Source organism: Lissotriton helveticus, chromosome 1_2 (genome assembly GCF_964261635.1).
Source record: "Lissotriton helveticus chromosome 1_2, aLisHel1.1, whole genome shotgun sequence".
NCBI classification, from domain to species: Eukaryota; Metazoa; Chordata; class Amphibia; order Caudata; family Salamandridae; genus Lissotriton; species Lissotriton helveticus.
The window spans coordinates 173,328,811-173,343,758 of record NC_136058.1 but is presented as its reverse complement, the minus strand read 5'-3'; the positions used below and the strand labels follow the sequence as shown (position 1 = coordinate 173,343,758).

Genomic DNA, 14,948 nt, shown 5'->3' with positions numbered 1-14,948 from the left:
GATTACTAGCTGCGCTCGATAAGAACCCAGATTAATTGATTGACTTGCATTCTTCCAAAGTACAAGGTTCCATGATCATTCAGTTGGTGTAAGCTTCAATAGGTGTCAATTAGCGAGTACTGCGCCTCACGTATTATAAATTAAATTTAAATGCTGCTTGGAGAGGAGGGAGTAAATAAGGGTCAAGGGGTACATGACTTGGGAGGTGCAGGAATGCAAGACCATGTGGGGAATACAGGGAGACCTTAAGTGGAAGTAATGGGCTATATAACTTCCTGCTAAGCCAAGCGTGCCCAACTTTGGTATCATGAGAACTAGATCCATGTCAGATTTGTCAGGCTAATCAATGGTTATAAAATAGATTTTAATTTAGAATTTCCATTTATAATCAGTCTATGCTATAGCTGCAAAGTGTCCTATTTTTATATGGGATACCTTTAGCTAATCCTGTCTTTTTAAACAAATGCACTTTACTGCTGGGATTTTTGAGCCCATAGGTGCAATGTTAACAACAACATTTCAAGTCACAGAATACAACAGGTTGTCTGTTAAAAGGTCAGAACTGACTTAAAGTGGCACATTTGCCATAGGGACATTTGACAGCTATAAATGACCACTTGACAGCAACACCACCTAATATAGTTGGGTAAAACATTAATATTCTGAAATTATGGTACGGATATTGCCATATTGGACCCACTCTGGACTCTACTGCTCACAAGGGTAGATACAATCTACTTGGTTTAGATACTTTGTAACACTGACCACAAAATAGCCTAACCAGATTAACTCAAAATCCAGATTTAGCTTTAGCTATACAGGCAGGAGAAGTTGCACCCTCCTTAATATGTCTCATCCCCTGAAGTCGTCAATCCTAATTTAACTGTCTTGATAGGAGATGAAATTACACAAACAACTGATTCTCAGCCTCCCTATAGCTTGACTTAACTTCCATTCACTGAGGTCAGTGGAGGTTCTTAGGTTCAATGGAGCGCTGAAAGATCATGAAATCGTATCGGCCGGCTAAAATGAAAAAGTGGTTGTTTTCTTGTCAACATATGAATTAAACGTAAGCCCTGTATTATCAGCAGCAGAACTTCATACAACACAAGGACACCATACATTACATCTTTAACTCACCCACTTGCCCAAATAGGCTGGAAGAATTGGTGGTTTTCTTTGCTGAAGAAAAAACATCACCATTAAGGCAAACGAATAGGACGGAATCCCCCCTTCTGACTGGCAGTCAATATGGCACAGCTGTAAAAATAAAGGCATTCTTGAGTTTAACAAATAGCTAAACAAATCAGAACACAAACAAGTGAAAATGTAGCAGGAACTGTACAGAAAGACAAGCTGACAACCTATTATGGATTTTGCAGCACAGTTGAAAAAGCTCCTTTTTGGTTTAAACATTGTATTGCTTTTTTTTTTAAAACAGAAATGCATAAAGCAATGTAATGTGTACAGTTCTTGAGGTCCTTCTCTATTGATTTTGGAAATATACTACCTAACTCAAATACATAGTACTGTACTTTTATATAAAGATTTTGTGAACAAGCATTCTTCTGAAATATAAAAAATGTATGCTTATAAAGCGTGGTACACTCACACTGGGGGTGTATTTTGACAATTTTGTAATGTTAACATTTTTGCATTTATCTCCATGTGTTAATGTATCTATTTCCTTAACGTCGGTTCGAATTTAATGACAATCTAAAAGAAAGGTTACACCCCCTTTATTGTTACTGCAGATATTTTTTTAAGAATTATATTTTTTTACATTTTCGTACTTTGATATTTGAAGAGTTCTTTTCTGAGCAAAGTCTGCTGTGATGGGCTTCTGACCTAACATGGTGTAACAGACACATTTTGAGTAATACTGAGATTCTAAGATGCACTGCAATGCTGACGGGAGGTGCTTTTCAACTGTGCAAGCCTTTCTTGAGGCCAAGAACAAAGTAAAGGGTCAGAGAATAAAGTGGATTTATTTTTCAGGAGCTATAACATGACTCGGATGTTGATGGTCTTGTTTACACTGTACCACACCAATTGCTGATTATCTCAAAAAGGCTACTTCGGACAAGGTGTAGACGTACATGCTGTCTCCTGCACAGTTTAGTTCTAGTCCACCAATCTGGGGTACTTGGAGATGTCTAAATAGAAGGGTGTTGGCAAGACTACCATGTAAGAATGCTTTCATAAAAAATATCTTATTGGAGGATGTCTCACTAATCCTACCAATATCCCAATTGTAAAAAAAATGGGATTTGTTCCTGGCACTGGCAACTCATGTCTGGGGAGATGTCAATAAAAAGGAGGAGCAGCAATAAATCACTGTATTGATTTTTCAAGACTGCCTCTTGAAAGGCAGGGACACTTTCCTTCTGAGAATAGAAGTGTTCAATATAAACTATTAATCACAAAGTGAAAATATATATGTAATCCATTGAGAAAAAAATTAATTCATACTGTAGATTTATACATACATATATCACACACATATATATATATATGTATGTTTAGCCATATATACACAATTTTAATCTATAGCCATATAACCATATAAACAGAGAATATATAATGTAATTGTAAAACATTTTGTATTTTATAAATGTGATTTTAGTAATAAAAGAAAAGTATGGGCATTCGACCATGTCGCTGCTCAACAAATGTCTGGGAGTGAAAATACCAGCAAATATGGCTGTGGAAGTAGCCATCTTTCGTGTTGAGTACACAGTCACCCTTGAGGACAGACGTTTTTCAGCTTTTTCGTGGAAAAAAGTAATAGCAAATGTTATCCAACGGGAAATAATATTTCTTGTTAGAGCATAGCCCTTTCTAGGAGGTGTAGAAGATATGAGCAGCTGATTGAATTTCCTAAAGGTGTTTGAGTTATTGATGTAGAATCTCAAACAGCTTCTTAAATCTAGTGTGTGGAGAGCCCTCTCCGTCGGAGATGAAGAATTCAGTAAGTAGGTTGGTAAGATTATAGGCTCATTCAGGTGGAATGAATCTGGAACTTTAGGTATGAATTTAGGATTTGCCCTCAACAGCACTTTATCCAGTTTAAACTGAAGAAAGGGTCAGAGACCGTGAGGGCTTGAATCTCACTTACGCTTTTGGCAGATGTCAGGGCCAGCAAGAGTGCTGTTTTCCAGGATACATGTTTGATGTCCGCCTTATGTATAGGCTCAAAAGGTGGCCTCATGAGCTGAGCGAGGACTGCATTCAACTGCCAGAGAACTGCTGGACGCTTTACCGGTGGAAACACCCTGAAAATGCCTTTTATGAATTCCTTTTTAACTCTGGAAGAACAAAGCAGTATTTTGTCAGGCTTTCTTTGACATCTAGAGATTACCGTTAAGTGTAATCTAATAGAGGAGTGCGCCAATCCTGATCTTGCCAAGTGAAGCAAATATGACAATAACTGATCTGGTGTACATTGGAAAGGAGGCAGATTGTTGTCAATGCACAAATGTCCGAATCTCTTCCATTTTACCACATAGGCTTTATTTGTGGTGCACGCTCTTGAGTGTTCTAGAATGGGTCTACATTCTTGTGGAATATTCAGGGATATAAATTCCTGTTCATGAGGTGCGAAATGGAAAAACGGAGAGAATTTATTTGCAGGTGTACTATCTGTTCTTTCAGGGATATCAGATTGTGGACCAGAGGGAAGCGAATTTGCGGAGACACCGACATGAGAAGCTCCGAGAACCAAAATTGTCTTGGCCCTGCTGGAGCTATTAGAATCAGATTTTAAAGAACAATGGTCCCTATTTTGGAAGGAAAAATAGAGAAACACAATAATCATACGCTTAAATGTATCGTATGTCTTTTGTCCAGCCGGACAAGAATTTATTTTCATATAGGTTCAATTAATTGGCATTCAAAACATTAAATAACAAGTGGGCACAGCCGTGACCCACAGAACACAAGACAAACCAACGAAAAACAGAATGGCCAAAGGCAGGGTATAGAATGTGTCTGTATGTTTGTAATCACTTATGACAGACTTAGATAACCAGTTACACACCATTGATCATTACAATATTATAAAATCATATTGCATATGGTGTTTTTAGTGTCGACGACGTTTCGATGCTATTCACAACAGTATAAAGCATCATCTTCAGGACAAAAGATAAATCATTGTTGTCTTAAACTTAATCACATGTATAGCCTATATCGCATTACTGTATCAACATTGATAAGGGAATAAACAAGGGGAAGGAAAGGTACAAATAATTAAAAATAAGTAAAACTGAATTGCTAGGCATCTGATAGGTGACTTTAGTGAGGGTGAAGGATATCTGCTTTTGACTGGGACCTAATCATGCTGTCCTCGAGTGGCTTTTGAACTGAGATAAAATCGCACAGTACTCGTGTGGCGCAGTGGTTTGTAGGGGAGATTGAGGCCGTAATAGCAGTGAAGGCGGCGAGTTTTAAAAGATGCAGGAACTAGTTGGCTAGTAGCGTATCATTCAAGGGTGGTGAATCACAAGTGGCGGCGGAGGACGACGCAATGCACATGCGGTGAAATTTAAAAACAACAACTGTTAGTGCCGTAGATTTATTAATGATCGAAGCAAGCATTAATGTTACGTTACTACTGTTGGCCTTGTACTATTCGGTCCGATGCAGAATTATGAACAATCCTTACGTTTGAAGGAGCAGGTAGATGTACCGGTAATGGAACGCACATTAGGATCCATAAATAGTGGCGGCAGTCATTAGATCTGAGGTGACAGAAGGACTATATTAAAAACGGCTTGCGATGTGATTATTTAGAATGTGCTTAAAAAGTAATTTACCATTATTAGGCCGTCGGCCTTCCTCGAAAAGTTTAATTTCTGAGTTCGATAGGAGTGAGTGCCGGATCGCACTGGGGGCTTTTGGTTAAATGAATATGTCCACTGGGTGCCAAGTTGCACCTCCTAAAATACAAAGCATTCAATACTGGGGTTAGATCTCCTGCTTTTAAACTAAAAGGGAGTGCTTACAAGCATGGTCTGCCAGTGTTACTTACTTGAATAGCAGAGGATGGTCAGGGCCTGGAAGCTCCTGCTCATGCTGAATAGCGGGTGACGTGAAGTGGAGACTCCAAGTTTGTTTTATGTTTTTGGAGCCAAAATTGGGTAATGGAAAGAGGCAAAGGACTAACAGCCTCGAGGTCCAGGGCCCGTGGCCATCTTGGAACGGCAAATTTGCTATCTACGGTGGCGGACATCTTGGAACACCAAGGAGAGGTGGGAAACAGTGAAAATAACTGTGGTGCTATAGGCGCATGAGGCTAAAACCAGTGAAAGTGGTGGAGTGTTAAGAATGGCGCAAGTGACAGATTATGCAATTTTAAACATGATTTAGTACAACACATTGAGTCACATGTTACATTAGGATCTGGTTTCTGTACTTGAAGGAGTATCACTGAATGTCTGCTTATAACAAAGAGGTCCAGTCCTCAATACGATTGAGTCCATTCCTAATGCTATTAGTCCTCAGAATCCAGTGAAGTTCCTCCTTGTTAAGTAATGTTGAGACATCAGCTCCCCTAGGGGGAGGTTTTATCATAGTTATGACAGTCCACATAAGATCTCTCTCATTGTGTCCTTTCTCAGTATAGTGATCCACAAGTGGGGCGTTGGCTGTCTTGCAGCGTATCCTACTCCGATGTTGTCCAATCCTTAGTTTGATCTTCTGTGTAGTTTGACCTATGTAGATGAGATTACAGGGACATAGAATTGCATATACCACATTGGGCGAATTACAGTTGGAAAAATATTTTCTTTGACCTTGACCTCTATCTCTTCCTCCACAAAATGATTGTTAACGCTGCTGCTGGAGTGTTCCTAGGGAGCGTGCTGTTTTTGTTTCCACCTTTATCCCTTGAAGAGCATCAGCAACATGTTACCCAAATAAATATTCACCATAAAATGGCATATCCATAATTTTCAGAAAGAGGGAGCCTTCAACTAGCCTTGACTGCGAAGTAATTTAGCTTCTGCCATTTGTTGGAAAGCAATGGAAGATATATTCATTGCTACATCTATTACCTCAGACGCCACACTGGCCCCTTCTTGAAGAATCTGCTTAGCCCGTGCATTCTTTTCTTCAGGGAGATGGTCTAGAAAAGGTGCAGACTGAGACCACATCTGGTGGTCAAATCGGCTTAAGATGGCTAAAGCATTTGACGTGTTGATAGCAGTAGCTGCCATTGCTGCAAAACGTTTTCCTATACCATCCAATCTTCAGCATCCTTATAGGGAGGGGCCGAACGAGGGGCGGAAGGGTTTCTGGAGCGCCGCTGTGCTGCCTGCATAACTACTGGTCTTGGATGTCCATTTAAGCATGCAGGAGGAGACTCGGGGGCTTTATATTCCTTATCCATTCTCGGAACCAATGCAGTGACCAAAGACGGACTCTTTATTAATTTGAGCCTCTCCTCCCAGATGTAGTTACCACTGCAATGGCTCGGATAGATTTCCTGGTGGAATCTTTCAAATCATATAGGAAGTCATCTCATTCCCTACCCACAGTGCCTGTGTCTTGAACCAACTCTCCTTCCCCCGGCTGCTCTTCCGGATCTCTTTCAATATAATCCTCTCTAAAAGTTCAGACCAGACAGACCGCCATACTCTCTTGGGCTGGAGGAGGTTCCGAAGCATCCGGAAGTAGTGTTTCAGGCTGCCTTTCAGGTCGTCCTGGACTGCAGGGAACAGGTGTTTGCGATTCCGGAAAACGTTTATTATAGTCATCCAGCAGTCAGTGCGGTTTGGGCAGAAGATGATCTTTAAAAGAAAAATATGTCTCCTTATACTCTGAAGTATCCCCTTGGTACTCCCTCTTCATTGTCAGTGTCCTGACACTTCACTCTTAAGGGCTATATACTGGTCCAAACAGGCCCTCTTCTGCAGACTCTTCCAAATCCAGGAGGAGTGACAAAGGAAGCGGCAATATCTTGCCTCAAGGAAGTCAAATCTGATGTCATCTCTGCCAGTTCAGTGGTAAAGTGACTTTCTTCTGTTCCGTCGATGGAGATATGCACTTTATTGTATTCGTCGTTGACCCATGCATTGACACTGGGGATTTGAACATCGTCGAAGAAGCTGTCGGCACAGTCGTTGTCTCACTCGCCGTCTGCGTAGAACCAATGGTAGCTGGCAACGGCGATTTAAATTTTCCTGCAGTCAACAATGGAGCGGTCATCAACAGGTCCGTCTACCGAGTCTTTTTTGCTGACTAATATGTGTGAGGAGCATGAGGCACAGAAGCAGAAGTTGATGGTCTCCTTCGGCCGGAGCTAGGAAATGGCTGTAGGGAGCTGGCTCTGTATATACTATACCAAAATGAGGTATAGTGTGCACAGAGTCCAGTGGAACCCCAAAGGTAGGCAGAGGTAAAAGTAGATAGCACCTTACTCTCTTATTGTGGTATTGTGGGTGAGCAATAAGGCTTTATAAGAGGGTAGGGGTAAGCATTTGTTGTACACACTCATGCAAGAAATGATGTCACACACTCAAAGACTGGATTCAAACCAATTTGTTTGCATAAAAAATATTATTTAGTTATTTTATTACTAGAACCAAGCCAAGCCTGGTGCAGGTAAGTGAAATAATACTTTGCAAAATCTTATGCGGCGATTTACAGTTGATTGAAGGTTCAAATGCAGTTGGTTGGGATACAGGTAAGTCAAAAGTTCGAAATTACTTTTTAGTTACTTTGTAGATTACAGTACATGTTACTTATTGGATTACTTTTTAAGTTACTTTTGCTAATCAGTGTGGTATGCCTAGATATCACACTGAAACATTTCCTAGACAAAAGGTAAGTAATTCAGTTTTTACAGTTATGCATTTTTTCAATGCTTCATACAAACCAAATCCACATTTAGAAGAATTTTCAAGGAAAAGCAGTCAATGCAATCCTATGGGAGGAAGGAAAATGCTACTTACCAGTATGTATCTGTTCTTGGCATGTAGAGCTGCAGAGTTACATACTGTGCATAGATAGCCACCTTGTGTTGGGCCCGGATGTTTGCAGTTTGTTTTTATCCTGAAAAGTTCTTTGGAAGTCACGAGATAGGGGACTCCTCCTTTGGACCACAATGCGCATGGGCATCAGCTCCATCCTCAGATTGTTTTTCGCCATTAGGGAAATGATGGAGCTTTGCAAGAAAAAGAAGGATGCCCATGTAAACTGCATCTAATTTAGATAATACTGGAACAGACCAGGGTAGCCTGGGAGGCGGGTAGGCGTGTGTAACTCTGCAGCTCTACATGCCAAGAACAGATGCATACTGGTAAGTAGCATTTTCCGTTTGAGGCATATGAGCTGCAGATTACACACACTGCATAGATTATTTGGCAGTACCCACTCTTAGCGATGACCACCCGTATCTGTTGCAGTAGTTTGAAATAATGTTTTGAGAACAGCCTGGCCCACATTAGCTGGTTGTTTGGTTTGCACATCTACACAATAGTGTTTTGTGAATGTGTGCAGTGTAGACCATGTAGCTGCTCTGCAGATGTCGTCAAGGGGAATGTTCCCTAAAAATGCCATTGAAGCCCCTATCTTCCTTGTAGAGTGGGCTTTAGGAGGAACAGATAACGTATGTTTAGCTTTGTGGTAGCAAATCTGTATGCATTTGACAATCCATCTAGCTATCCCAGATTTTGATATAGGATTACCCTTGTGTGGTGGTGAGAAAAACACAAAGTTGTTTGGTCTTACGAAAGGGTTGTGTTCTCTTGATGTAGTATATCAATGCTCTTTTGACATCTAGGGTATGAAGAGCTCTTTCTTCTACTGTCTGTGAGAAGAAAACGGGCAGTTCCACAGATAGATGGTGGTGGAAGGGAGAAATGACCTTGGGCAGGAATTTTGGATTAGTACGGAGAACGACCTTATTATGATGCATTTGCAAGAAAGGTTCTTGAATGGTTAGTGCTTGTGGGGCGTGGCTTGGCCACCAACAGGAATGGACGCGTGAGCACGAAGCTCCGCGCTCACCCTCCGTTTTATCCTGCTCAATCTGGCCCTGTTGTCCCTGGAGGGCAGGCAGTCATCACCTTGGGCTGCGCGGGCCCTGGGGAGCCGTCCGGAGTAGCGAGGGCCGGCCTACAGCTGAGCGGCGCTGAATTGCCCCGGAGTCCTTCCAACCGGCACCGGCCATCTTGTGCGGCCTTCTTCGGAGAGCTCATCCCCGGCCTCGCGAAGCTGGCTGGCCGGGCCGGAGTGCGTGGGGATCGGCCCCACTTCCCAGTGTCGGCCGGCTCTCCGGCGAGAATCGAAGTGAGGTCACCGGAGGAGCGGCGAGCCTCGGTGCAGCTGGGGGATCCCGGCCCTGGCGAGCAGAGGAGGCGCTACATTCTGGCTCTGTTTGGCCCTTGAGGTGAGGCTGCGGGGCGCCCGGCGGGCCCTGATACCTGCGGACACTGCCATCAGCCTGTCGGCCCCTGGGCCCGGAACAAGCGACACCGTGGGGGAGCCTGGAAACAATCTGGGGGGACCCCTATTGATGCCTCCGTGGGACTGCGCCATGTACCCACGCGAGCTGGAGCTCTTGGCTTAGGCCCTGGCCGAGATTCTGTGGGGGCCTAATTGACGGTGTTGGTCGGTGGCTCCGATTCTCCCTGCTGGCCCTGCGGCCCGAGGGGGGGGGATGGGTCAACCTAGCGGTGACCTTTGCCGATCCACGCATCAACGGCGAGGGACCCGGGGGCGCTGACGGGGGCCCGCCTCGCCTGCCGAGGGACATCATTACCGGGTGGCACTCTCTGGGGCCCTGCACCCGGGCAGACATTGGGGTTGTGTGAGATGGGACCCCGACTGCATAACGCTGACCGCCCTGCGCGGCTGGAGGATTGTTTGTGGCTCACCATCGTGTCAGCGTTGAGATGCTACTGCTGGATTGCGACTGGCTCACCCTTGAGCGCATCGGGATCGTCTTGGCTTCTGTTCCTGGCGGCACAGCGGGTCACCTGGGACCTGTGGTGGTCCGGCGGCTCCCCGGGACGCCTGACGGCGGGGCCAGTTGGGGCCATCTTGGTGCCCGGACGGACTTCTAACGTGGAAACTGCTGATGGGAAGGGCCCTATCGCCTCCATGCTCATAGGTACGCCTTATCTTTCCAGAGGGGTGCTCCTGGCGAACCGGCCTTGGGGGTTGATTTGCAGACAAGGGCCCAGTGCACTGCTTGGACGGTGGTGCGATGGTAAAACCACGCCTGAAACCGGGCGCAATGCCCCCTGACCCTGCGGCGGACCTCTCCGGGGATCGGGACCCGGACCCGACCGGGGACCCTGTGACGAGACTACAGCAGAGCCAGATGGAACAAATCCTGAAAGCCATTGCCGACACGAGGGAGGCCCTTCATCATGACATTGCCCAGGTGGCCACGGGATTGGGGCTCCTGCGAGCGGACCACGGGAAGTTAGTGGACCGCGTCACGCAAGCTGAAGCTACGCTGGACTCGCTGGCACCAGCCCAAAAAGCGACGGATGCCGCCCTGGGGGACCTTCAGAGGAGGGTGCAGCTGCTGGAGAAGAGAGCTGAGGACGCAGAGGGGCGCAACCGGCGCAACAACATTCGCGTGGTCGGTTTGCCGGAGAAAATAGAGGGGGATGACCTGGAGACTTGGTTACGTGAGGTGGTTGCTCCTGAGGGGCTGACTCAATTCTACACGCTGGAGCGTGCAAACCGGGTCCCGGCCCGTCCCCCGGCGCCTGGGTGACCACCACCCCCCCCCCCCCCCGGCCGGTCGTGGCACGCCTTCTGCACTACAGAGATAGAGACTTGATCTTGCGGAGAGCTCAGGCGATGGGGCCTTATCAAGTAGACAATGCACGTGTTTCCATCTACCCTGACTACTCCTTTGAGGTACAACGCCACCGCTCCACTTTCCTAACAGTGAAGAAGGCTCTTCGAGAGGAGGGTATCAGATACTCGCTCTTGTTTCCAGCCCGGCTGCAGATAATGATGGATGGCAAATCCTCATTCTATGACACTCCCAAGGAGGTGTGGGCCTGGTTGGAGTTGTATAGGACTGGGGCGGATGCTCATATGGCGTCTGAGGAGTCGCAGACCACTGCACCTAAACCTAGGCGGAGCCGACGGAACAGGGGACGACCGGCGCGGAGGCCCTGTGAGTCGCAAACGGAAGTGGAACGCAAAGAGGCCCTCAGGGCGGTTTCCACTATTTCCAAGGCGGTGACCTCTGCTTCGGCGGTGGACTCCGGGTCTCGGAAGGGCTCGGAGGACGCAACATCTGAGGGTTCGGGCGGGGGTGACCAGACGTTGCCCCATGTCACACCGCAAACCGCCGATAGCCTCTTGGACGAGTAACCCCTGTACCCCACTCATTATGGTATAGTACGTATATGTGCTTGGGGGCCTGCAGCAGGGGGATGCCGGGTGGCTTGGGGGGGTTGTAGTTTGTTGTGATGCTGGCAAAATTGCGTTGATTGACTTTACGATGGCTGCCGATGTCTAAGGGACAACAGTGGACTTATGTAGGAGGGTGGGTCACCAGACCACGAGAGATTCGGTGTCCATAATACTGTGGTGCCAGGCCCCCCTAGCTCTCACACCTGCTGTGAGACTCTGGTGGCTACCAGAGGTTTTCATTAATTGGGGATCTTAACTGGGGTTCCTGCAGTTTAGTGCCTGTTCTGGGGGTGGGTGGGAAGGGGGTTTGTTGGGCTGTTTCGGGGTTTCTTGGGACTGTCAGTGCGCCCGGGGATTTCACGAAGAGACGATTTATGTATGTTCTTTTGCATGGGGACCCTACCTGAACTGAAATGTTTAACTTGGAATGTGAGGGGATTGAAATCCATGGTAAAACGCCACAAAGTGTATGCCTATTTGGTGCGCAGGGGGATCCAGGTGGCCTTCGTGCAGGAAACGCATCTTGATCAAACTGAGGGGCGGGCCTTGCAGCGCAGGTGGCGGGGCCAATTGTTTTATACTACCTTTTCTGCTTTTGCACGGGGGGTTCTGATATGGGTGAGAGCAGGTGTTCCATTTCAGCCTCTAACTACAATAGTGGATCCTGAGGGGCGGTTTGTGGCAGTGCAGGGCCACCTAGATGGGAGGGACTTGACACTGTGTAGTGTTTATGCCCCGAATGTAGAGCAGGTTGCCTTCTTTGCCCGCCTGTCTGGCAAGTTGGCGACGGTCTTGGCTGGCACGGTCCTGCTCGGGGGGGACTTTAACGCTGTTGTTGATGTGGAACTGGATAGGTCACACCCACCACTAGCTCAGTCACCAGTGTGTAGGATAGCGAAGGGAAGACGAGATTGGCAAGACACGTGGGGCCTGGTCGACACTTGGCGGACACTCCACCCAACGGAGAGGGACTATTCCTTTTATTCCACTCCACATGACTTGCATGTTCGACTAGACAGTATTTTATGCTCCCCAGATGTTCAGGGTTTGGCCCGCCATAGCGAGTACCTGGCGAGAACGATCTCCGATCATAATCCCTGTCTGGTGGCGATCCAATGGACTAGACAGCGACAGGCGATTCCCACCTGGCGTTTGAACCCGCTTGCATTAGAAGATTCAGTTTTTAAAACTGGCGTGCAGGAAGGTATAGAGAGTTATTTTACCGAAAATGAGGGGACGGCAACAAGTAGGGCCCTCGAATGGGATGCCTTTAAGGCGGTGATTAGGGGGGTGTGTATATCCTCCACAGCGGGGGCTCGCAGAACTCTGCTGCAGGATCTTACGAAGAGCGAAGATCGGTTACGTCAGGCAGAGCGGGCCAGCCACACAGATTCGGGGCCTCATGCAACGGTCTCGGCAGCGCGCGAGGAAGTCGCATCGCAAATGGAGAGACTCCGCTGTTTTGACCAAAAGGAATACCTCATTCGGGCTCATGCAGAACGGGATAAAGTGGGCTCTCTGCTGGCCTGGTTGGCTAATCCTGCCTCCGTGGCACCCCGATTTTGTCCCTGTCTACTATGAAGGGCCGCTTGGTGTACTCCCAGACGGAAATTAATGACCAATTCTTTGCCTACTATGAACGCCTTTATAGAAGTGCGATGCCGGAAGTACCTGGAGATCTTGATGGTTTCCTAATCGCGGCCCATCTACCGCGCCTAGATCCAGCACAGGCAGACAGCCTGGGAGGAGAGATCTCAGAGGGCGAGATTCGCACAGCAATAAAACATATGGCTCGCCGTAAAACCCCTGGTACGGATGGATTACCAATCTAGTTTTATGCAGCATACGTAGACATACTTGCCCCACAATTGCGGGCTGTCTACAGGGAAGCATGGGACACCGGGATATTGCCTGCGACTGCCCGGGAGGCCCTTATAATCCCGTTATTGAAGCGCGGGGGATGCCAGCGCTCGCTCAGCTTATCGACCGTTATCCATGCTTACGGTTGACTATAAAATCTTGAGCAAGATTCTAGCGACTCGACTCCTAACACACATGAGGGCGCCGATTCATCCGGATCAGGCGGGTTTCATTCCCCAACGCACCACGGCGACATGTATACGCCGGCTCCCAGAGGCTGCTGTGCTTTCAATCGACATTGAAAAGGCATTTGACAGTGTTGAGTGGCCCTACTGGTTTCGAGTTCTGGAAGCATTCGGATTGGGCGACCGGTTTGTCCAATGGACAACGTTGCTCTATAATGCAGCTACGGCTAGGGTGAAAACGGGCGCCACAATATCAGCTGCGTATCAGGGGTGCTCACTGTCCCCCCTTTTGTTTGCGCTGGCCATTGAGCCCTTAGCATCTCATGCTCGGCTAGGGAAGGCGTACGAGGGTTTGATGCTGAGGAGCGAGACCCAGTATATCTCTTTGTACGCTGACGATTTACTGATGTCCCTGGCGGATATACGCATCTCCCTGCACGGGGCCAAACTCCTGCTTCATAATTTTGGCCTCCTCTCGGGACTAAAGGTCAATTGGGGTAAGTTGTCTCTTCCCCATGACCCCCAGAGAATATACACCCCTGATCACCGGTAACCTTCGCTGGGAGCATCACTGTCTCCCGTATTTGGGCAGCCATATCTACCACTCTCAACTAGATCTGTTGCAGGGCAATGTGCACAGGGCGATCAGGAACCTACAGAGTAGCATGGGGTTTTGGCGTACCCTGCCTCTCTCGGTAACGGGGAGGGTGGCCCTGTTGAAAATGGTGGCGCTCCCTCGCCTACTGTATTTCTTTCGCACGTTGCCGATATGGATCTCAGCATCAGTTTTTCGGAAACTACGTTCCTTGACCACAGGCTTCATCTGGGGTCGGGCAGACGACGAGTCGCTTTGCCCACCCTGTTGCGTCCCAGAGCTGAGGGAGGCCTAGCAGTCCCTGATTTTGAATGGTACTATCTGGCGGCACAATTGCAATGGTTTACGCAGGCAGTGGCTCGGGAGTTCAGGGGACCGGAAGGTCCGCAGGGCAGACTGATTCCCAGATACGGACTCTCTTTTATAGTATTACGCCAGAGGATCGACTTAGATCAACTCACACTGGAGGAACGCACCATTCGTCTCTGTTGGAATCGGAGTCATAAACGATCAGGTACCACTCATCCGTATGCACCGGAGATTCCTCTAGGAATGTGTACGGCTCTCCCGCACGGTGCAATTGGTCGGCATTGGTTGGTTGGAAAGTCCTTGGGCTACATATGGTTGGCGATCTCTATAAGGATGGGGCCCTACTGACTTTCCAAGAGTTGCAGACCGCTTACGGGCTCCCGAGGGGAGATTATTTGCTTCATGCTGCATTGATCGCTGGCATCCAGAAACACTGGAGTATGGGGCTCTCGGAGCCTCCGACTTCTCTGGGCTGCCAATACGTGGTTATGGCCGCTGGTACTTACAAAGCTGTGACGTGCCTCTATAGGAGGCTCTCAACGGAGACTTTGTTGCCGCTTGAGGGATTGCGAAGTAAGTGGGAAGCAGATATCGGAAGACCCATTCCTGAG

General features: G+C 47.4%; 1 protein-coding gene across 2 annotated transcripts in view; it reads right to left on the bottom strand.

The window, feature by feature from the left end:
• Positions 1–14,948, bottom strand: part of TUT4 (terminal uridylyl transferase 4) — a 1,200,849-nt gene that overhangs the window by 797,910 nt on the left and 387,991 nt on the right. For both annotated transcript variants that reach the window (XM_078670586.1, XM_078670594.1), the window contains exon 12: positions 1,141–1,260. In XM_078670586.1, the coding sequence (XP_078526712.1) occupies positions 1,141–1,260 (120 nt within the window). The remainder of the gene's footprint in view (positions 1–1,140; positions 1,261–14,948) is intronic.